General features: G+C 32.4%; 1 protein-coding gene across 2 annotated transcripts in view; it reads right to left on the bottom strand.

Moving 5' to 3' along the window:
• LOC140439741 (DDB1- and CUL4-associated factor 10 homolog) overlaps positions 1 to 23,169 on the bottom strand; it is a 388,500-nt gene that overhangs the window by 187,598 nt on the left and 177,733 nt on the right. For both annotated transcript variants that reach the window (XM_072529869.1, XM_072529868.1), the window contains exon 5: positions 19,194 to 19,403. In XM_072529869.1, the coding sequence (XP_072385970.1) occupies positions 19,194 to 19,403 (210 nt within the window). The remainder of the gene's footprint in view (positions 1 to 19,193; positions 19,404 to 23,169) is intronic.

The following is a 23,169-nucleotide window of genomic DNA, read 5'->3' as shown; positions in this document are numbered from 1 at the left end:
GTCTCTATTATTGGCTCTCCAGCCTTATTTCTTCTTAAGAAGCTGAATTTGCATCTTCACTATGATGTTTCAGTACAGCTAACTACTGCTGATGGTAATGTCCAAAGTACCTTAGGTTATGTGTTTTTACCTATTACCTTATCTGGTAGCACACAAAAGTTAAAAGTTTTAGTGGTTCCTTCTATCTCACATAAAATGATTTTAGGTATGGATTTTATGAAATTGTTTAGAATTTCTTTGGATTTCACAAATTTTTCGTATAGTACAGCTAAACTGTCAACTTGTGTTGTTAATACTATAGTAAGTTCAGAGAATTTATCCACCCATCAGCTTTTACAGCTACATTCGGTAGTCAAACTGTTTAAGGAAATAGGCCCAACAGATTCTATTGGTAGAACCCACTTGTATACTCACCATATAGACACTAGTGATGCGAAACCAATCAGGCAAAGACAATATCCTCTTTTGCCTGGTATGCAGAAAATTCTCAACGAAGGAGTTGATGAGATGCTTGTTGAAAGTCATCGAACCATTAACAACCAGTACACCTTTTTTGTCTCCTTTGTGGTTGGTTCTGAAGAAAGATAGTTCCTATAGAGTTTGTTTTGATGGTCGAAAACTTAATTCGGTAACAGTTCCTGATAGTTACCCCATGCCTTTAATAGATTCAATCATATCTAAAGTAAGAGATGCTAAATTTATTTCGTCAATCGATTCAAAACAAGCTTTTTATCAGATACCTTTGGATGATCAATCCAAATTAAAGACTGGATTTAAAGTTCAAAATAGAGGTTTGTTCTGTTTTAATGTATTACCTTTTGGCTTAAATAATAGTGCACAAGCTATGTGCAGAGTTATGGATTCAGTTATAGGTCCTTTACTGGAGCCTTATGTTTTCTATTATCTTGATGATATTATTGTTGTTACTCCTGACTTTGATTGTCATATCAAAATTCTTAAAATGTTGTTTAAGAGACTTAAATATGCAAATCTTACAGTCAATTTTGAAAAGTGTCAGTTTTGTAGACCTTCTCTTAAATTTCTTGGTTTTGTTGTAGATCAACAAGGGTTAAGAACTGACCCAGCTAAAGTAGAAACTATTTTGGAATATCCAGTTCCAAAAACTACTACTCAAATTCGTAGACTTATTGGATTGATAGGTTATTACCGTCGATTTTTGAATAATTTTGCATCCATTTGTAATCCCATTTCTGATTTACTCAAGGGTAAAAAGAAAGGACAGTCTATTGTTTGGATTCCAGAAGCTAACTTAGCTTTCAGTCAGATTAAACAGGCACTAACATCTGCTCCTGTTCTTGCTAGTCCAGACTTTGACAAGCATTTTTATCTTGCTTGTGATGCAAGTGACACTGGTGTTGGGGGTGTATTATTTCAAAAAGAAGATGGCTTAGAGCATCCTATAGCTCTCTTTAGTAAAACTAATTCTAAAGCTCAACGTAAGTACATTACTACTGAGAAAGAACTGCTGGCTATTTTATTATCTATTGAAAAATTTAGGTGTTATATTGAAGGAAGTGAAAACTTCACTGTGATTACTGATCACTCATCCTTACAGTGGTTATATTCCATGAAAAACCCTTCTCCTAGAATTGCCAGATGGGTAATGAAATTATCCTGTCACAAGTTCACTGTCATTCACCGTAGTGGTTCTTTAAATGTTGTGGCTGATTCCCTTTCTAGAATAACAAAATCCTGAAATTTCTCTTTTAGATTTATCTAATCTTAAAACAGATACTTGGTATGATAATATGGTACAAAAAGTACAAAATAATCCAGATCAATTTCCTGCTTTTAAAGTTCATGGTAATGTTCTTTACAAGCATATCTTTTCAAGGAATAAGTTTTCAGATCCTTCCCCAGAATGGAAAATTTTCGTTCCGTCTCCTCACAGAAAAGATATTTTGAAACTCTTTCATGATGATCCTACAGCTGCTCACCTAGGAGTATATAAAACGCTCTCTAGAATCACGGAATTGTATTACTGGCCTAGAATGAGACTTTATGTCGCAAACTATATCAGTAAGTGCAAAATCTGTGCTGCTAGTAAACCAGGAAATGTACCTCCTGCTGGTTTAATGGGAAAGTACAGGGATATTAATTTTCCATTTCAGTTTTTATCTGCTGACTTATTAGGTCCTTATCCTAGATCTAAAAATGGAAATCGTTTTCTTTTAGTTGTTGTCGACTGGTCACGAAATTTGTTTTTGTCCATCCAATGACAAATGCTACCTCTACAGCTATTGTTAAATTTATTGAAAATCAAGTTTTTCTTATCTTTGGGGTACCACAAATTTTCGCAGTTGATAATGGGAAACAGTTCGTTTCCAATGATTTCAAAAATTTAATGAATAAATACAAGGTACAAAAAATTTGGTATAATGCGAGATATTTTCCTCAAATAAATCCTACTGAGAGAGTTAACAAAACTATCGTAACAGCTATTCGTTCTTTTATACATGATAATCATAAAGATTGGGACAAAGAAATCTTTAAGATTGCCCAGGCTATTCGCCTAGCCAAACACGAAGTTACACAATTTAGTCCTTCGTTTCTAACTTTTGCCAGAAATATCCCTTTGGACGGTTCCTTCTTTGGTGCAATAGAAGACAAAGCAAGCAATGTCATTAATATTAATAACAAGCTATTCGACCCAAGACCACTAGAAAATATGTCTTCTATTTTCAAAGAAGTGCAAAAGAGAATACGTCACTTTTATGCGACGAATTCTAGCAGGTATAACCTTGCTTTTGACGTGATGTCAAATATCACGTTGGTGATAAAGTCTGGAAGAAAAATTTTGTCCTATCAAAAGCTGTCGATGATTTCTCTGCAAAACTAGCACCAAAATTTGTCCCTTGTATTGTCAATAAAGTTTTGTCTAAATTAGTCTACAATTTAAAGGATCTAGATGGAAATGATCTTGGAAATTTTCATGTCAGGGATATCAAATTAGATGTTACTGATTCTAGTGACGATGAAAATCAGTAATGCATATTAAAAATATATCTTTTGAGTAAAACTTGCAGTTATACTATTATATCTTACCTTTAAGTGTAAATTAAACTTACATATATCTTGTATTGCATATATTTTAAATTATCTTCTTATCTCTTTTGTTAAGCTTATACATATTTTTATAACCTGCGTTAACAAATATCTTCGTTATTTATGGACTTTTCAATAAAATATTTAATTATGAGAACCTTTGCTAGAAAATTTATCTACTACCTTTCACAAGTTTGATTGTTATTTACTTATCTTTATCTTCGTTTAATAACACATTATCTCTTACCTTTACAAGTTAGCTACTTGTATTACCTTTATGGTGTTATTAAAACTATTGCGGTAATAACTTATGTCTAATTTTCATACCTAGTGCAAGTGTCTTGTTTTTCCGTTGAGTGGGTTCAAATATAAGATTTGTTCGGACAAGCACATAAAAATTGCCTAGGATGATTTATCTTCGCGGGACTTGAGGTCACTGCAGGAAAACTATTAACAAGGGCGTTAATATTTTCCATTTACCCATTAGGGGTGTTGCGTTAGGCATAATTCTTTATCTTTTGGAGTGAAAGTAATATTATGCATATATCTTCTTTTATAGAAACCTCTGGTGTAAGATATTCTATATTTATGCAGTTCTAGTTCTATTTCTTTTGTGTAGATCCCTGGATAGTGTTTAGTGTTATAGCAATTTTATATGATATTACCACAACTTATCTTATATTTGCTTTGTATTTTCCTTTATCATAAGTAAGCCAAATTTTATGCAGTATCTTTAATGTCTTTTGTGTAGAACTTTGACTTACTAGGTATTGTGAAGAATATACTTATCTTTATCTGACAATCAAAATTACTTGTGTTACTTAATTATCTTGATATTTACTTACCTTTAATTTTTGATACTATTTGGTACAAAAATTACTTTATCTTATACTAGCTTAATGTCAATTTGCTGTTTTATTGACTTGCCTTAGTCCATAAATATGCATATGCAATATGCCGAGAATTCATTCTCATTATCTTCTTATCTTTAATAAACAATGTAATTGTTTCCAGACCATACTGTCTAGTGAAGTTTAGTCATAATAAGTTTCTCTGATTTAGTTCACAATCATTGCCCTCATCAATGCATAACTACAATGAATTTTCTTTTTCTTGAGTGTTATATTTTAATGAAATTTTTTTTATTGCATTTACAAGCTAGATTTAACCTTATGCATACTACTATTTAGAAATCTGATGTAGGGTTGTGTCTCTTTGAAATGACAATGGAAAGGTTTTGTTTTTTTATACCCTCTTGTATAACTTTGCTCTATACAATTTTTCTGTATAGATTACTTTATTATTCTGACAGGTGCATAATGTTTTAATTTAAATCAAAGTATATTTATGACTAATTTTTCTTCTTCAGTTCAACTGAGTATAATTTTGTGCAGTTTTCTTTTCATCTTGTGTAAATTTTATACTTAATAGATGTCTAGATTGGTCTTACTAAATTTTTACTTATTTCTTTTATATTTTGATGTTTACCTTATCTTTCTTAACTGCTTATAATGTTCTACTCATACTATCTCATGCAATATATGCAACTAAAATCTAGATTAGTATTATGATAACTAATATTTGGATTTATATACCTACTGCATTACTGATGATTATGATATCTTATCTTTTATAACTTAATGATTATATGCATATCTAGTGATATTGCTAATATCATAATTACCTTGGTTTAAAATTAGCTTCCCTTAAGAACTAACATTCTTGAAAGAATGTCTTTCTAACGATGTTTATCTACATGAGTGTAGATACATCATCCCCATATTAGTTGTTTTTGTATGATATTTATGTAATTACATATATATGGGACCGAACTGTGGTGGTGATGTACATTTATACCACTGGATCTTCCTTTAATGGTAAGGTTGCCTTTAGGGTATGGCGTCGGGGGGTTCATAGTACACAGGACTGTCGTCTCTGAGGAGCGCTTTCGAGGTTTAACCATGGATTATGGGCTACTGCGTTCATAACAACATGATTTCAATCGGCCCAGTGTATAATCGATGTACAGTACCAAAGATTGCGGATAACCCTTAACGTAGCTTTTCTCCCTCTTGGTCTACGACCAATTTTAGTGTGACGAATACTACAATTCGTTGGGATAAAATATTTCCCTGAGTATTAACTCTAAAGCCTTGTAATGAGTTGCTATAAGGTATAGCATAGGATTATTTACCTTACAATTTTAGTGTGACGAATACTATAATTCGTTGGGGATGAAATAATACCCAGAGTGCTCACTCTAAAGTCATTTAGTGTATATAGTATAACAATACTGTAATACATAGTTTATAATTATGTAGTCAAAATTTTAGTTTAACGGATACTATAATTCGTTGGGTGATAGTCATTTATTTTTTGACTTAGGTTAATATAAGTATATTAATTTTTATATCTTATCACAAGTTAACCATTTTCACTTTATTTTGTTTAAATAATAGTATCTAAACTTACAAGTTATTATACCTATATCTAGGTATCTAGATAACTTTATTATTTGGTAAATATTACCTTTATTATTATTTTGATGATCATAACATATAATGAGTTTAGTGATGAGAAAAATTTCTCAAGGTAGTTTCGAAATTTTTCTACTGGGTGGTGGAAGTGTGTAGCGTTATAACTGCTACATTGCCTGCTTTCTTTCTTATGTTAATATATTTCCTTAATTCTATTCTCCAATTTCCATATCTTCTGTCATAATTCATATTCTTCTATATCCTCCATTGTATCTCTTATTTTTCTATATATTTTCTCAGATATAGATTGTATCAGAATTATGTCGTTACTTAATTGATTCATTATTCTCTCTTCATTTTTACTGGTATTTGGTATAAAAACCAGTTGGCGTCCAAATCTATCTTCTTTATATATATATATATATATATATATATATATATATATATATATATATATATATATATATATATATATATATATATATATATATATATATATTTCAGTATCTACCTTTCCTATTTTCTTGAATTTAATGAATTTTATTTTCATCTCTATTTCTGTTACTTTGGAACGAGAGGTGCCATCTTTATTCTCTATTTAGTTTAATGCTAGTGACATTGTCATTGCATTGTTGGTTAACTGTCTGTCAAAGACTCCTTTTTCTTGACATTTTCCCCTTCCCGTTCGATACAAAAGTCGATATAATGGCTTCTATTTCTAAAAATGTCGATTTTCTTCATGACTTCTGTAAAAGTACAATAACCAATTGTTGTGTCGTCTCCTGATTAGGAGTCAACCTCCGGGATACATTTCTCAGGTGCGGGTCAAATTCTATTAACATCCAGAAGACCAACTGGCCTGAGAATGGCACTATCATTCCGATAGGAGAGTTGACTCCGGGGCAAGAAAATCCACAGCTAACAACATGGCTTGCTAACAACCATAGCAGAAAAGACCAGGATAAAACCTAGGATTTGGTGACAAACATTTTTCTTTACTATAACGTAACACTGTAGCAAGAAGTCGAATAATTTTTATTTAAATTCAATATCATATTTAAACATGTATTTTTCTGTCATTTTTTTTTAATATTTTAATAAACATGTGTTAATTTAACTGTGTATTCTTTCTTCTTTTTACTTGTTTGCGTGTGTTGCTCCAGAGTAGGCCATATTCACGTCCTGAGTGAGCTAGCCAGGGAGTGTTTCGTATAACGTCTAATGTAGCAATTTTTAAATTGATACATTAGGGGTTATGACGTTAAAAATTGGTCCCAACGGGAAACGATTTGTCGCTCCAACGTTGTTAGTGATGTTAGTCGGGTTGTAGCAGCAAACTAAGGTTTGCGGTTACAAGTTGACAACAGCAGCTCAACGTTGGGATGCTACAAATTGAGCCTCGAAGGGTTACAAATTGGCACCCAATAAATATTCGTTGGCGCGTCATAGAATGACGTTCAATGAATGTTCGTTGGAACGTTACAATTTGATAGCTTCCTCAGGAGTAAACTGAAACAATTTGAACATTACAAAAAATGGCGTACAAATATATTTAAAAACACTCACTGAAATTAAAAGATTTTGCAAATAAAAACTGACATTGAAGTATTTGAAATATTGAATGTCAAGATTAAATTGTCTAAGTAAGTTCGTTACAGCAATACGATAAAAAATTAAAATTACTTCAAATGTAAAAATAAAAATAACCAGTGTTTTCCTAGTGCTCAACTACTATTGCGCAGTAGTTGAGCACTAGGAAAACACTGGTAATGTGCTAGACTATAACAAAGCTCACATTTTGGCACAGACTGATAACTACAAAAGTAGATTATTTCTTGCGATGTATTACATTAACAAAAATAAAAACACTTTAAATTATAAAACGGACACTGGACAGTAAAGTAAAATATATTGTAATATATTGAACAAAATTTATAAATATTCAAAATAGCCAACATTCACCTTAATAACAACTAACCTTAATAATTCATCAAAGAAATATTCTTCTAACGTTTCTTTTATTGTTATTTTTATTTTTACATTTGAAGTAATTTTAATTTTTTATCGTATTGCTGTAACGAACCTGCTGAAGACAATTTAATCTTGACATTCAATATTTCAAATACTTCAATGTTAGTTTTTATTTGAGAAATCTTTTAATTTCTGTGAGTGTTTTTAAATGTATTTGTACGCCATTTTTTGTAATGTTCAAATTGTTTCAGTTTACTCCTGAGGAAGCTATCGCTATCAAATAAATAGCGAAATATTGAGTATCTTAAAAAAAAGAAAGATTTTTATTAGAGACCACTTTACCCGATAATTTCAACGTGTATATATATATATATATATATATATTATATTCAGGTGATCGAATTTAATCAACGGTCGTATTATTTTTTGCTATATATATATATATATATATATATATATATATATATATATATATACATATATGAAAATCACTAAGTTCTCGGGAAGAACCGCGTTGAGAATTTAAAGCTCGACGTTTCGGCACCCATTTTGGAGTCATTTTCAAGATGGATACGGTTCCGTTCGAGTTCGGTGTCTTAATCTGCCTACTCGCCTCACTCGTGACGTACCAGTATCGTCTTCTGTATAAATACAAGAACCGTCAACCGGCACTGAGGTCTCAATCTGCCAACTCCTCAGCGAGTGACGGGTCGAGTCAGTTCGAAATCTCTTAAAATTAAACATCACACTAAATCTTCATCAATTTCCAAAATTCTTAGAGCAACTAGTTTTTCGCTTCTTAGAAATTCAATTCATTCCACCTGACGCAATTTAGATTCAACAAATTCCCAACTTTTCAAAACCTACAATGACATTCACTCTTTCAATGTCCATCCATTATGGGACACTTTCGATCGCCTTTCTCATTAAAAAGCCCAACACATTTCTGACAACAAAACTCAAACCCAGAAACGCAAACTGGACCAACTTATCTCTCAGCAAAATTCACAGCCTATTTCAAATCAACAACCCTCTACTGTTGTTCGCAATTTCTCAGATATTCACATATCCGATTCAGCTACCAAAGCTATGTTAAAAGGCTTCAATTTCTCTGTCACTCCTCTTTCCATCCCAACAGAGAAAATTATTTGTCAACTGAAGAAGCTATTTCTCATCTTCCTTCCGACCAAGTCGAAATTGCCAGACAAGATGTCGCCAGAATTCTCGGTACTTCCAAATCCCCACCGTAAAATATCAGTCTTTCAGAAAGACGTGCCCTCAAAGAACTTTATAACAAACCTGACATTGTCATCCTTCCGGCCGACAAAGGTAATGCCACCGTCATTCTCAACTTTTCTAATTATTTCGAGAAAATGCTCGAACTTCTCAATTCCACAGAATACAAACGCGTCCCAAATGATCCCACCACATATCTAGAAAAAACGACCAAATCCATTATTCTTGCAACCATTAGCAGAAACCGCCTCGTCCTTTGTCAAAAAATCACTCGACACTGAGGAGTAGGCAGATTGAGACCTCAGTGCCGTTTGACGGTTCTTGTATTTATACAGAACACAATACTGGTACGTCACGAGTGAGGGGAGTAGGTAGATTGAGACCCCGAACGAGCTTTAAATTCTCAATGCGGTTCTTTCCGAGAACTTAGTGATTTTCATTTATCTGACCGCGGAAATCTATCCGAATATAGATATATATATATATATATATATATATATATATATATATATATATATATATATATATATATATATATATATATATATATATATATACATATATATATATTAATGTGATATTAAAAGTCTGAGGTGCGCCAAGCAATTAATTAATTAATTAATTAAATTTATTTAAATGATGCAATTATGATTCTATCACACTATTTAATTTTCTTATCTGAGGGTTTTACTCGTGCTTCAATATCTATGCTTTACATATGATAGGTAAGGTCCAAAGAATACCGGAATAATAAAAAACATATATGATACAACATTATATATTGAAATACAATTCACACTCAAATATCTTCAATAAAAAATATCTCATATAATGATTATCAAAATTTTGTTCTACGTACGTGAACCTTCAAAAAATTAATGGAATATACAATATAAATTAAAATTTCAAATCAAAATTGTTGTTATAAATCTCCTGATCAAAATATTCCTATCTTTTCTAAAGCAATTGTTAAAAAATGTGTTTTTAAAAAGAACTGACGAATGGTAAAACTATCTCTCTGATAATGAGTTGTCCAAATCCTTGTTCCTTATAGCCTACACTATCTATTCTTAGCAGTCCCCTAGGTAATCAACAATCTTACAACAAATTATTGCGAGCCTATCGTCTTTAATGATCTCCTTCAAATGCACGTATCGTTCAAATGATGCTAGCCTCTTCTCCTCTCGATAAACTGAATCTCTCGTTCTGGCCTGAACAGTGACTCTTGGAATATAAGTAGAAAAATATAACTTACAAGATTTTACTGGATCAGCTTCCGTCAGATACACTTACTCCAAGAAAACTCACAAACATTCACTTCTACTGCTTACTACCTATGGAGAACCACCAGAGAACAACGACTGTTCGCCTTGAACCCTTGGAAAAACAACTGATTATCTTTTTTCCCTCAAAAATCTAGCTAAACTCTCATTCGTACATACCTATCCCACTTTTTTTCAATCTCCTCCAATCAGAGTTCGTCACACTTATCCCCATCTACTATTTAGATAACAAACAACAATTTTACCTACAATTATAAATTTCCTAAAAACTATTAACATGCTAATCGGTTTCTACAAATTCTTAAAAACTAACGGAGAATTATAGTTTCTAAATATTTATATTCTATTGTCTTATTCACTGTATATCGACGTACAAGTTTATTTGGAAAACCCGCTCGCATTGTTCATGATTTCACTAAGCTCTCCTCACGTCACTCAAATATATTTTACAAAGAAAATAATTTATGCATATATTTAAATTTTGTTTACTACAGGTAATCCAGGATAATGGACTTTCATTTCTTCGAAATATCTTTTATAGTTTATTAGTTGAATTATTTGAATTATTATATTTTGTACTTTGAAATATTATAAAAGCAAACCAATATTATTTTCAATTTTACATATCATAACAATATATATATATATATATATATATATATATATATATATATATATATATATATATATATATATTATATATATATATATATATATATATATATATATATATATATATATATATGTATCTCAAACTATGACAGGTTATTAAATGAAGTATTTGGCTGACAACCAGTTGGGTTAACATGGTAAAAAATTCAACATGGCCTCGTGTCAGTTGGATAAAAGAAACCCTCAAAACATTTGGGGGAAAAACAAAACCTTGGATGACAGTAGAAATTATTGAATTTATGGAAGAACGAAGAAAACACAAAACAAAAGACCTAAATAAATACAAAGAACTTCAGCAGAAAAAACACTAGAAAGAAAATTCGAGAGACAAAAGACAGGTGGCTCTCCGACAGATACAAGGAAATAGAAGATATAATGATGGATAAAAAGTATAATAGCTTTAATTTACCAAAAAAAATCAAAAAATTACAGGTTCTAAAAAAAAGGCGATCCTTAAAAATAATAAAGGCGATATTATTACTGATATGAAGGAAATATTTGTCACTGGACCAATTACATCTATAAGCTATTTAATGATGAAAGAGAAGAACTATCATTAGAAACTACAGAGGATACTGGACCACCAATATTACGGGAAGAAGTCATCTATGCCATCAAAAACACAAAAGAGGTCAAAGCTACCGGGCCAGATGATGTGCCCATCGAATTATTAAAACTCATTAGTTGAACTCTTTAATCTAATATATCAGACTGCCACAATCCCCAGACAATGGCTGCAATCGACCTTTGTGGCAATACCCAAAAATTCAAGTTCAAAAGCTTTAATGTGCCACACACTTAGAACAATAGAACTGCACCAAGGCACGGTGCTTAGTGCTTATTTCTTCTCATTAGTTCTGGATCAAATAACAGCGAAACTAGAGGGTAATATTCCGTGGTGCTTAATGTATGCTGATCATGTAGTGTTAGTAGGAACTAGTGAAAGAGACTTAGAACAAAAACTGGAACAGTGGAGACAAGCTCTTGAGGAAAAAAATTTAAAACTAAGTAGGACAAAAACAGAGTATTTGAAATATTCATTTAAAGACGAGTTAGTACAAACAGAATAATATATTTGGATGGTGAAATGAAAAGCTGGAGCTGGATTTGGAGCTGAAGGGAAATTCTATGAAACAGCCATAAGACCAGCTATGATGTACGGAACTGAATGTTGGGCAGTTAAAAAGAACGAGGAACAACGAATGCATGTGGCCAAAAAGAGTATACTTAGATAGATGCGTGGAGTGACAAGAAAGGTTAAAATTAGGAATGAGTATATTAGGGGAGCTTTTTCATCATCTCTAGTGTAAAGAATAGACGTATGTAAATTCTGCTCCATAATAATTTCAATTTTTGGTTATTGTGAGTCGATAATTTTGCTGATTTTGCGTGCAGTGTGTAATAGAAGAATAAAAGTGTTAATGGTAATTATAGCAAAGACATTGGAAGAGAGGTAAGTGCATAACCTCGATAAATTTAGGAAGGCGAAGGAAATTTTATTTACTCTCAACACAAAAAACTAAAAACAAAACCGGCCCAGGTAATTAACGCTATATCAGTTTTAAAAGCTAGAGGTGGGCGTTGCCACATCAAACCGCTCCAAAGTAACTGACAATTATTTTAATTGAAAATTAATTTATCCAGGAAGAAAACGTGAAAATAAATTACTACAAGCTACTGCTTGAGAGAACCATCTTACTTCGACGCGTTGAGTGGGGAGGTTGGCTCTATCGCGAGTAGTAGCAGTAGAAATATGGATTCAGATGATAATACATCCGATGACAATCGGAAAAGAAATAGAGAAGAAGAGGAACTGTTATTTGGTCCCAGTAAAAAAGTACAAAGAAGTCCAGTTAAAAGCCACAAAGATGAGAATAAAATAGATCAAATACTAAATATGGTAAAAAATTTAACAATAGAGTTACAAGAATTAAAAACTGATATAAAAGAAGTAAAAACGGAACAAAAACAATACAGAGAAGAAATGAGGGAACTCAAAACTGAACTAGCAGAACTAAAACAAGAGAATAGTGAAATCTGGAAAGAAAATGAACAAATCAAAAAGGATCTGAATGAGACAAAAGGACGCCTTGAAAGGCTGGATAGAATAAGAAAAGAAAATAATGTGATAATACAGGGAATGACAATAGAAACTGGAGATAGAAGAATACTAAAAGAAGTAATAGGAAATTTTATGACAAAAGAGCTAAATATTACCGTAAATATAGAAGAAGCAGTGAAACTAGGAGATAAAACATGTTTAGTCAGACTGCCAAACAAACAAGAAAAAACAAAAATTATGGAAAACAAAAGTAAACTTAAAGAAGTGAAAAAAGAAAAAATATATACTATGCTAGCTCCAGGAAAAATGCTAGAAATAGGAAAAGAACTCAAAAAGTATAAAATAAATACAGCACTGCAAGAATTACGCTGGGAGGGACAGGGACAGATTGATAAACAAGACTTTACAATGTTATATTCAGGAGGAAAAAAGCAAGGGCAAAAGGGTGTGGGATTCATAATACTAAGGCACCTAAGAGAGAAAATTATAAATTTCAAGCCAATATGCGAAAGGATGGCCTATGTTAGAATCAACAGCAAACCATTTAATATATCAGTCTTGAATTTATAGGCCCCCACAGAAACAAGCAATGCAGACGAAAAAGAAATCTTTTATGATAGGGTCGAAGAGGAGATAGAAAAAATACCCAAAGAAGATGTCATATTTGTACTAGGAGACCTCAACGCACAGATTGGAAAAGAGGACTTTTTACAACAAATTGCAGGAAAGCATACAATACACGAAAACACGAATGACAATGGGCAAAGACTATGTAACCTAGCCACAAGAACAAATTTGTTAATAAGCTCAACAAAATTTGAACACCCTAAAATACATAAGGTAACATGGAGGTCACCAGATCAGAAAACATATAGTCAAATTGATCACATAATGATTAATAAACGAAAACAATCGTCAATAAAAGATGTAAGAACGTTCAGAGGTGCGTGTGCAGATTCAGACCACTACATGGTCACAGCCACTATAAGACAAAAAGTTAAAATTGAAACAAAACAAAAAAACCAACATAAAAAGTGGAATGTCAATAAAATGAGTAATGAAGAAGTAAGAAAAAAATATGAAGAGGCAGTAACAGTTCAAATAAAAGAGAAATATAAAGCAGAAGATATAAACACAGAATGGGAAACGATCAAAAAATCAATAGAAGAAGGTGCAAATATGCAGATGGGTAAAAGTCAGGCTAAAACAAAAAACGGATGGTATAACCAAGAATGTAGAGAAATAACAGGAAAAAAAGTGTAAGCCAGAAATAAATGGCTAAGAACAGATAAAGAGGAAGACAGAGAAGAATGTGAAAAATTAAGAAGGAATGCTAAGAAAGTGATAAGGCAAAATAAAAGAAGATGGGTAGACAAAAAAATGCAGGAAATAGAGCAGGAAAGAACAAACAGAAATACGAAAAGTTTTTACAAAAAGATTAAAGAACAAAACAAAAAATACAAGGGCAAAACAAACGGAATAAAAAAATAGAGAGGGAACAGTGATAATAGAGGACCAAGAATACAAGCAAGTATGGAGAGATTACTACAGAGAGCTCTTGACGGAGGAAACAACAGAAGAAGAAATGCATAACGAGGAGGAAACGGTGCACGAAGAAGAAGCAGATGAAGTAGATGAAGTAGACATCGAAATTTCAAAAGAACCAACATTAGAGGAATTGGATGAAGTAATACAGAGAAGCAAAAATGGAAAAGCCCCTGGTAAAGATGGAATTAATATGGAACTAATAAAATACCTGGGAAAGGAACTAAGAGGAAAAATATGGCACTATTGAAAAATATATGGAAATATATGGATATATATATATATATTAGGGGAAGTCTAAGGGTGGCACCAATTGTAGCCAAGATGAAAGAGCATAGGTTAAGATGGTTTGGTCATGTTCAACGTAGAGAAGTTAATCACCCAATACGAAAAATTGCTGATTTGCGGGTTCATGGAAGTAGTAGGAGAGAAAGACCAAAAAAGACCTGGGGGAAGATGCAAAGGGCAAAGGGAATGATACTGATGATTTATCATCAACATCTAAATATCAATAGAATCTAATCAACAAAATAAATAATCTAAAAGTTAAATTTAATTTAAATACGCAAAGTTAATTTGGCACTCTTTGAGGACACTACGGCCAACTCTACATTTTCCTACAATTTTTGATTCTACTTTTGTCTACTTGTTTTTTTCTTGGTATTCGCTGAGTTTTTTTATATAAATTATTAAATATATATATATATATATATATATATATATATATATATATATATATATATATATATATAGATATAGATATATATATATATATATATATATATATATATATATATATATATATATATATATATATAGAAAAGAAATTTAATCTTTGCAGATAAGTTAAATAGTAAACTCTTAAATATTGGGGAAATCTGCAAGAAAGACTCTAATGAGTATCAATTGTTTCGCCGAACGTTTTCGCCAAAGAGAATTAATTTGGCTTCTTCAGGGCTAAAAGAGAATAAATTATAATTAGCTACCATATATTATCTATTAAAAACATTATTGATCTTACCGTAACTTAGAATTGTAGAGTTAGAATATTAAAAAACTTTGCTAGTAACATAATGGTGTTTTTTGTTACTATGTGCAAAAAAAAGTTTTTTTTTAAGGTTTGAAATGTATGGTAGCTTTGAACTTAAAACGCAAAGGTTTACCCAAGGTTAATCAAAAAACCCAATGTAACTACATTTAAAAGGAGGTAATTCTTTGAATTGTCGGCAATAACTAAATTTTTGATTGTTAGAAAGTTTAAAAGTGAGGTTCTGTTTTAGCCAGAATGCATGCGCTGACAAATTCAAGTAGTTCTTATGAATCTTTATGTCGTTAAGGTTCATTGGTAAAAACGAATGAAATTAAATCCCAGTATAGGGAAATATTATTCTGATTTTCTTTTTTAATTATATTCTATTGTTCATGTATTATTATATCTTATCGAGATGTATCTAAGAAAAGCAAGGGAATGTTATCTTTTTTAGTTAATGAAAATTAATTATAAAGGTAGGTTAGTTGTTAATGGATATATCAGTTAAGTTAGTTATCTGTGATGTTGTATTGTTCTTGGTATCTGATTTAAGTAAGAAGTGGTATATATCGCTTAGATTCCTAATGTCACTCTTAACATTAATGGAGAAATCGTTAAGGAAAATATAAGACATTTCAATGAACTCTATTTTAGATTTATTGTTCTCACGGTGGAGAATTAAACTTAATGTGGCTTGTAGATCAGCCCTAACAATTAATAATCTTTATTCTAAGATAAAAGATAAGACTCCCATAGATAGGCTTAGTAACAGTGTCTACAACATTCCATGCCTCTCTTGCAACAATTCCTACATCGGCCAAACATCTCAATTATTGAAATCACGTATTACACTACATAAAAGTGATTCTCGACTTCACCCTGACCGTTGTGCATTAGCCAAACATGTCCATTCCACTGGTCATCTTATGGACTATACTAACACTACAATTCTCCACCGTGAGAACAATAAATCTAAAAGAGAGTTCATTGAAATGTCTTATATTTTCCTTAACGATTTCTCCATTAATGTTAAGAGTGACATTAAGACTCTAAGCGATATATACCACTTCTTACTTAAATCAGATACCAAGAACAATACAACATCACAGATAACTAACTTGACTGATATATCCATATAACAACTAACCTACCTTTATAATTAATTTTCATTAACTAAAAAAGATAACATTCCCTTGCTTTTCTTAGATACATCTCAATAAGATATAATAATACATGAACAATAGAATATAATTAAAAAAGAAAATCAGAATAATATTTCCCTATACTGGGATTTAATTTCATTCGTTTTTACCAATGAACCTTAACGACATAAAGATTCATAAGAACTACTTGAATTTGTCAGCGCATGCGTTCTGGCTAAAACAGAACCTCACTTTTAAACTTTCTAACAATCAAAAATTTAGTTATTGCCGACAATTCAAAGAATTACCTCCTTTTAAATGTAGTTACATTGGGTTTTTGATTAACCTTGGGTAAACCTTTGCGTTTTAAGTTCAAAACTACCATACATTTCAAACCTTAAAAAAAACTTTTTTTTGCACATAGTAACAAAAAACACCATTATGTTACTAGCAAAGTTTTTTAATATTCTACCTCTACAATTCTAAGTTACGGTAAGATCAATAATGTTTTTAATAGATAATATATGGTAGCTAATTATAATTTATTCTCTTTTAGCCCTGAAGAAGCCAAATTAATTCTCTTTGGCGAAACAATTGATACTCATTAGAGTCTTTCTTGCAGATTTCCCCAATATTTAAGAGTTTATATATATATATATATATATATATGTGTGTGTGTGTGTGTGTGTGTAAAAGACAAAATCATTTAGCGAAAGCCGCTATCGCTTTATTCAAAATGAATGGCCAAATATATGGCCTAGGAGGACAAATTCGTTCCCATGCTCGAATTGGTATCAATAAAGTGTTATGATCATTTCGGCCTATCCCAGCCTCATCAGACACTTGGGCTGATACAAAGTAGTTAGCTTACAAAGGCGCCACCTGCTTTGGCGGCCGTGAACGAAAACGATATGATAATATCGTTTTCTGTATCCTCTATATATATATATATATATATATATATATATATATATATATATATATATATATATATATATATATATATTATATATATGTTTTCGTTACTTTTTGTTAGAGTAAAGGTCTCTGAACCATAAGTTAAGACTATTATTTTTTGTAGAGTTTTACCTTTGTATTTCTCGATGTCATTGAGGATTTAAAGAGACTGAGTCCAAACACCTGTTGGCCGTGCAAACAGTTACGGTTTATCTCTGTGGTAGTGTTATTTTCAGTGTTGACGAGTGCTCCCACGTATTCAATTTCGTTAACTGCTTCGATCACGTCGTTTTCTAAGTGGCCGTAGCTTATGGTTGCGTGCTTATTTTCATGTACATACTTCATTTTGTTGGTGTTTATTATAAAATCCATTTTTGCAGCAGCTTTTTTTTGTGCTTTATACATACGCCTCTCGTAGAGCGTTTTCCCTTATCCCAACATATAACAACTATTGACATCATCATATTGATAATGAAATATTGATATAATCAGCATGGGCAAGAATTTGCACCGATTTGTTATATATTGAACCGGTATTTGTGACATACGTATTACTTTTTGTCAGTATTGACATACTGACCAGAGTCAGATTGAACTGTGTACAGGAGATAGGCTAGCTTAGTCCGTTATTTGTTTTTAAAGGTTCAGACAGTTCCCCTGGATTCGTACTCTACATTCAAGTTTTTCAAAAGTTGTATTCAATTTAAAAACTGATTTGGTACTCCAAGCTCTTTCATTGCTTTGAACATTTATCTTCTATTTACAGAGTCGTAGGCAACTTTGTATTTTATAAATATGTGATGAGTATATGTCATATTCCAGTGTTTTATATATAAATTATCTCAGGGCTGCAATCTCATGAATGGTCGATTTACCACCTCTGCAACCAGCCTGATATTTTTCTATTATTCGTTATGCATATGGTGCCATAGTTAATGGAGAATATTTTATACGCTGCATTTAGAAGCGTAATTCCTCTGTAGTTAGAGCATTCAAAGATATCTCCTTTTTTGTGTATGGTGCAAAATATTCCAATATTCCAATCACTGGGAAGGGATTTCTGTGTCCATATTTCTTTTATGAGATGCTGCAGTGCCATTATGGTATCGTATCACCTTCTTTATCTAGTTCAGCTGGGAGATTACCTATGCTGGGTGATTTGTATCTGGTTAGTTTTTTAACTGTGTTAAACTTCAAGAACCGTTGGTGATTCTTCTTCCCTCTCTTCTGTTCCGCTTACCTCATCTCTTTCGTATTCCAGGTTTTCTTCTTCTTCCTCTATATTAAGTGCCTGGTTAAATTATTCTATCCATCCAGCGTTCCGGTAGTAATTTGAAAAAAGTGTTAGTAACTACAAGTTGTCTACATAAGTGACCTGTGTAACCAAAGGAAATCCTTTAACGGCATATAAAAAATTTTTGCTTTTATCTAGAGCACATGAGTTATTTATTCATACATTCTTAGTGAAGTTTAATGACAAACCCGAGTTCAGTACAAAGGTCTCACGATCAAGTGCCAGAGAAAAATAATGTCTAGTCTGAGGTAAGGAGAAGAGAAATAGAACGTAAAAAACAGTAGATGTACGAACCGTAAGCTCTCGGATAACAGTAATAGGAATTCAACTGAAATAAATGATAATTATAATGCACATAGAACCTAATGAAAGTAATAGCCAAAGAAGAAATGAGAGGTTATTATAGAAAAAAATAAAACAAATATAAATTTAATCGAGACCATAATTTTAAGTCTTACCTCTTCGTTTTCTTCTTCGTTTACATTCCTGGATAGGGCGCTCCAATTGTGAGGATGAATTTGTAGCGAACTGATCACTTCGGCCTCGTTAGGAAAGTCATCAATAAATTCAACTCTATTACGTCGTCTATTCGGAGAAAACAAATAATTGTATATCGTTCCGATTGGAAAACATTGATTACTTATCTGCATGAGTCTATATAAATTTGGCTAAAAACGAAACAATTTAAGAACATGTAAAGTAAATTGATATGGTATATACGATGAAGTAATAAACTACACTGTAGTTAGTCAGAGGCAGTTCTACCATAAGACCACATAGCAACGTAGTACTCCATGAAGCTTTAGACCAGAGAACTAACGATTTTTCTACAACACTCGTTGATACAGGTACCTAAAAACGGCTTTTGATAAATTTGGTGATAAAAATATGTAATACACATAATATGCAAGAGATTACGTAATTTTTTACTTGTAAACGTTGTAAGATCGCTATTTGAATTTAAATACTAAAGGTGAAGACCGGTAAATTATATGCAACAGTGATACAATTTTACTGAGAAAGCACATACAATACATGGGAGTTTGTAAAGTTATTTTTATTAATTTGTCGCTTAATTATCGTAAAAATAGCTTCAAAAGTCAATTTTTTAAAAATTATTAATAACTTTTCTATACATGCACAACAAACTTTGATTTCGCGTGAGAATAAGGACAATATGACAAATATTTAGCTTTCAAAAATTCAAGATGTTTCACTTGATAGTTATTGCAAATTTTAAATTGTTTATCCCAAAAATATTTTATCTAGAACGTTATTTTGCGTAAACTATTGGGTCTGCATCAATTCTGAAACGCCAAATTGAAGAAAAAGGCTCATTTTATCAAATTAAATCATTGAACGATTAAAAAGCTTATGTTAAATATTGTAAAATAGCTTCACAAAAGTACTGTGATTTTAAGCTTATAAAGAATTAAAATAACTCAGACGCAATAACATGTGGAAAGTTATTTTTTTATTCGCCATGTTGACATTTTTACACGAATTAAAACAAAACATAATGACCATTAAAACCCAGTTAGCCTTTTTTTCAAAAAATTCATGTATAAATAAAACGCCAATAATTTGAAGATGAACAAAGCAGCTACAGAGTCTCAGATGGTAGTATGGGGCAGAGCCTAGACAGGAGGCCCCCTAGAGTGTACGATACTCTAAGAGTGGACGTAGATGACTGTATTTGGCTTGAAATCGCACTAATATTTATACATAGTTTTCAAGCTAAGTAACCAATGGGAAATTAGGGAAAGCGGCCGATGCGCATTGGGTATGCTGATTGGTCGATAGACTGAGGCCCTTGATGACATTACCTATCATTTCATAACCTTTTCTACTAATAATAAGTCAAACATAAAATTTTGCGAAATAAACATTTATTTTAAATTGTTTAAATAAATTATTCGGTTAAATAATCAATTCACAAATTTATTAATTGACTTTTTATAACCTATGCAACTAGGTACCACAAATTAAAAAAAAAAAACATCAATTTTCGTTGATTAGAACCAGAGATATTGCGACTTTAATAAATTGGAATTTATGAATTCAGTTTTTGAAATAGTAAAATCGAGAAATAAAAAAAGGGCTAACTCAGGTTCTAAAGGTCTTAGGTCATTTTTTTTAATTCGTGTAAAAATGCCAGGTGGTTTAAGGTTGGTAAAGGATTTTGGGGGCAGTATGGGTTGCCGATGCTCATACTGTAGTAAAACTTCGAGTAATGTCCACTGTTTTCGACGAAAGAGTCGGGGGTTCTAGAAATAGAACTCAGCTTCTGCCAACAAATCCTACTCTCTCGTCTCCGAAGACTTTTGCCGCGTAACCACTGGGTGCATGGCGTACAATGTACGTTATGTAGCAGACGAGAGGAGGTGAAAGGAGAGTTTCTGGCGCCTAAAAACTGGAACATATCGGCTAAGGGAATAAACCCTGACAGAAAATTCTGGTTCTCCAGGTTGGGGGTTGGGCAATGGGCCGGTAACCCGTTACCGTAAAAAGTATAACACCATGAAACCTTTAAATAAGCCTCGGATAGATCGATCTTATCGACGACGACTAAAGCAAAGAAATATGGACTACGCACTCGGTACCTGGAATGTCCTGACATTGAATAAACTAGGAGCACAAACTTCATTACTTAACGAGCTCAGAAAATACAAAATAGAACTAGCAGCAATACAAGAAACTAAATGGCTAGAACACGGAATAAAAGACACAAAAACGCATACAATAATGTATAGCGGAAAAGAGAGCGGAAAGAAAGAGTTCGGAGTAGCTTTCATAGTTGACAATAAGATAAAACACACCATATTAGATTTCAAAGCAGTGAATGAGAGAATATGTAAACTCAGAATAAAAACAAAATTCTTTAATCTCTCAATCATTAACATACATTGCCCAACAGAAGAACATAGCATGGAAATAAAAGAAGATTTGTACGAACTGCTAGAAGAAGTATACGACAGCTCACCAAGAAACGACATCAAGATCGTACTAGGAGATATGAATGCTCAAATAGGCAAAGAAGAAATTTTCTTAGGATAAACTTAGGATTTCTTAGGGTAAACATTCACTCCATCAAAATACCAATGAAAATGGAGAATTACTCATCAACTTTGCCAGTAGAAAAAACATGATCATAAGTTCGACTTTTTTCCCACACCCCAACATACACAAAGCGACATGGATTATGCCTGGAGGAACAACCGCCAACCAAATTGATCATGTCTTGATAGACTGATAGAACTGACCAACTATTCACACTGTGTTATGCATGCGAGACATGGGTGATGACAGAAGAGAGTGTCCGCTGCCACTTCATCCTCCCATCTTTTCCGTGGCCTTCCTTTTGGTCTTGCGCCCTGCATTTTACTGTCTAGGGCTCTTTTCGGCAATCTTTCTGTCTCCATTCTTACTACATGACCAGCCTAGCAAAGTCTCTGAAGTTTAACGAATTCTGAGATCGGTGTCTCTTTGAACAGTTGGTAGAGTTCAAGGTTGTACCTTGATCTCCATATTCCGTTTTCGTTAATAGGTCCAAATATCTTTCTTAGGACTTTTCTTTCGAAGACTTCCAGTTTTCTTTTTGTCTCTTCTGTCCTCACCCATGTCTCGCATGCATAACATACTATTGGTCTGATAATAGTTTTATAGACCCTGATTTTCGATCTCCAGTGTGTGTTTTTGGAGCGGAACACATGATCGAGTGAAAAATAAGCTTTGTTTCCGTTTACTATTCTTCTTTGGATCTCTGGTTCTGTTCCATCCGTGTTTAATGCAACTCCTAAATATGTGAAACTTTCTACCGTTTCAATATCGTCCTCTAATTCAACTGTGCGTCTGTTTCCCCTAGCTCTTACCTGTGTTAACTTTTTTGTCTTTTGAATATTTATTTCTAGTCCGGTCTCTTTTGCCTTTGTTTTTAATTATGACTATATTTCTGCCGCCTCTTCTGTTCTGCGAGACATGATGCTGATATCATCGGCATAGGCGGCAATCTGTATTGATTAATTTGTTAGGAGATTACCTCTTCCTATATTCAGCTGTCTTATCGCATATTCCAAGGTCAGGTTGAATAGTGTCGGTGCCAGCCCGTCTCTTTGCTTTAATCCTTGGACTATTGTAAAGTATTCAGTGAGCTCATTTTGGACCCTGACAGTTGCTATTGACGAATCCATTGTTGTTTTTACCAGTCGGATGTATTTTTGGGGGATATTAAAGCTCTGCAATATTTGATATAACTTGTTCCTATTAATTGAGTCGTAGGCTTGTTTGAAATCTATGAATATGTTGTGGACGTCAATGTCGTATTCCCACGATTTGTTTAAAATTTGTTTTAGTGTGAATAGTTGGTCAGTTGTAGATCCTCCTTTTCGGAAGCCGGTTAAATATTCCCCGACAATATTTTCAGTTAGTTGTTGG

This window comes from Diabrotica undecimpunctata, chromosome 4, assembly GCF_040954645.1.
Source record: "Diabrotica undecimpunctata isolate CICGRU chromosome 4, icDiaUnde3, whole genome shotgun sequence".
Lineage (NCBI taxonomy): Eukaryota > Metazoa > Arthropoda > Insecta > Coleoptera > Chrysomelidae > Diabrotica > Diabrotica undecimpunctata.
Note: the sequence above shows the minus strand (reverse complement) of the source record. Positions and strands in the feature narration are given on the sequence as shown.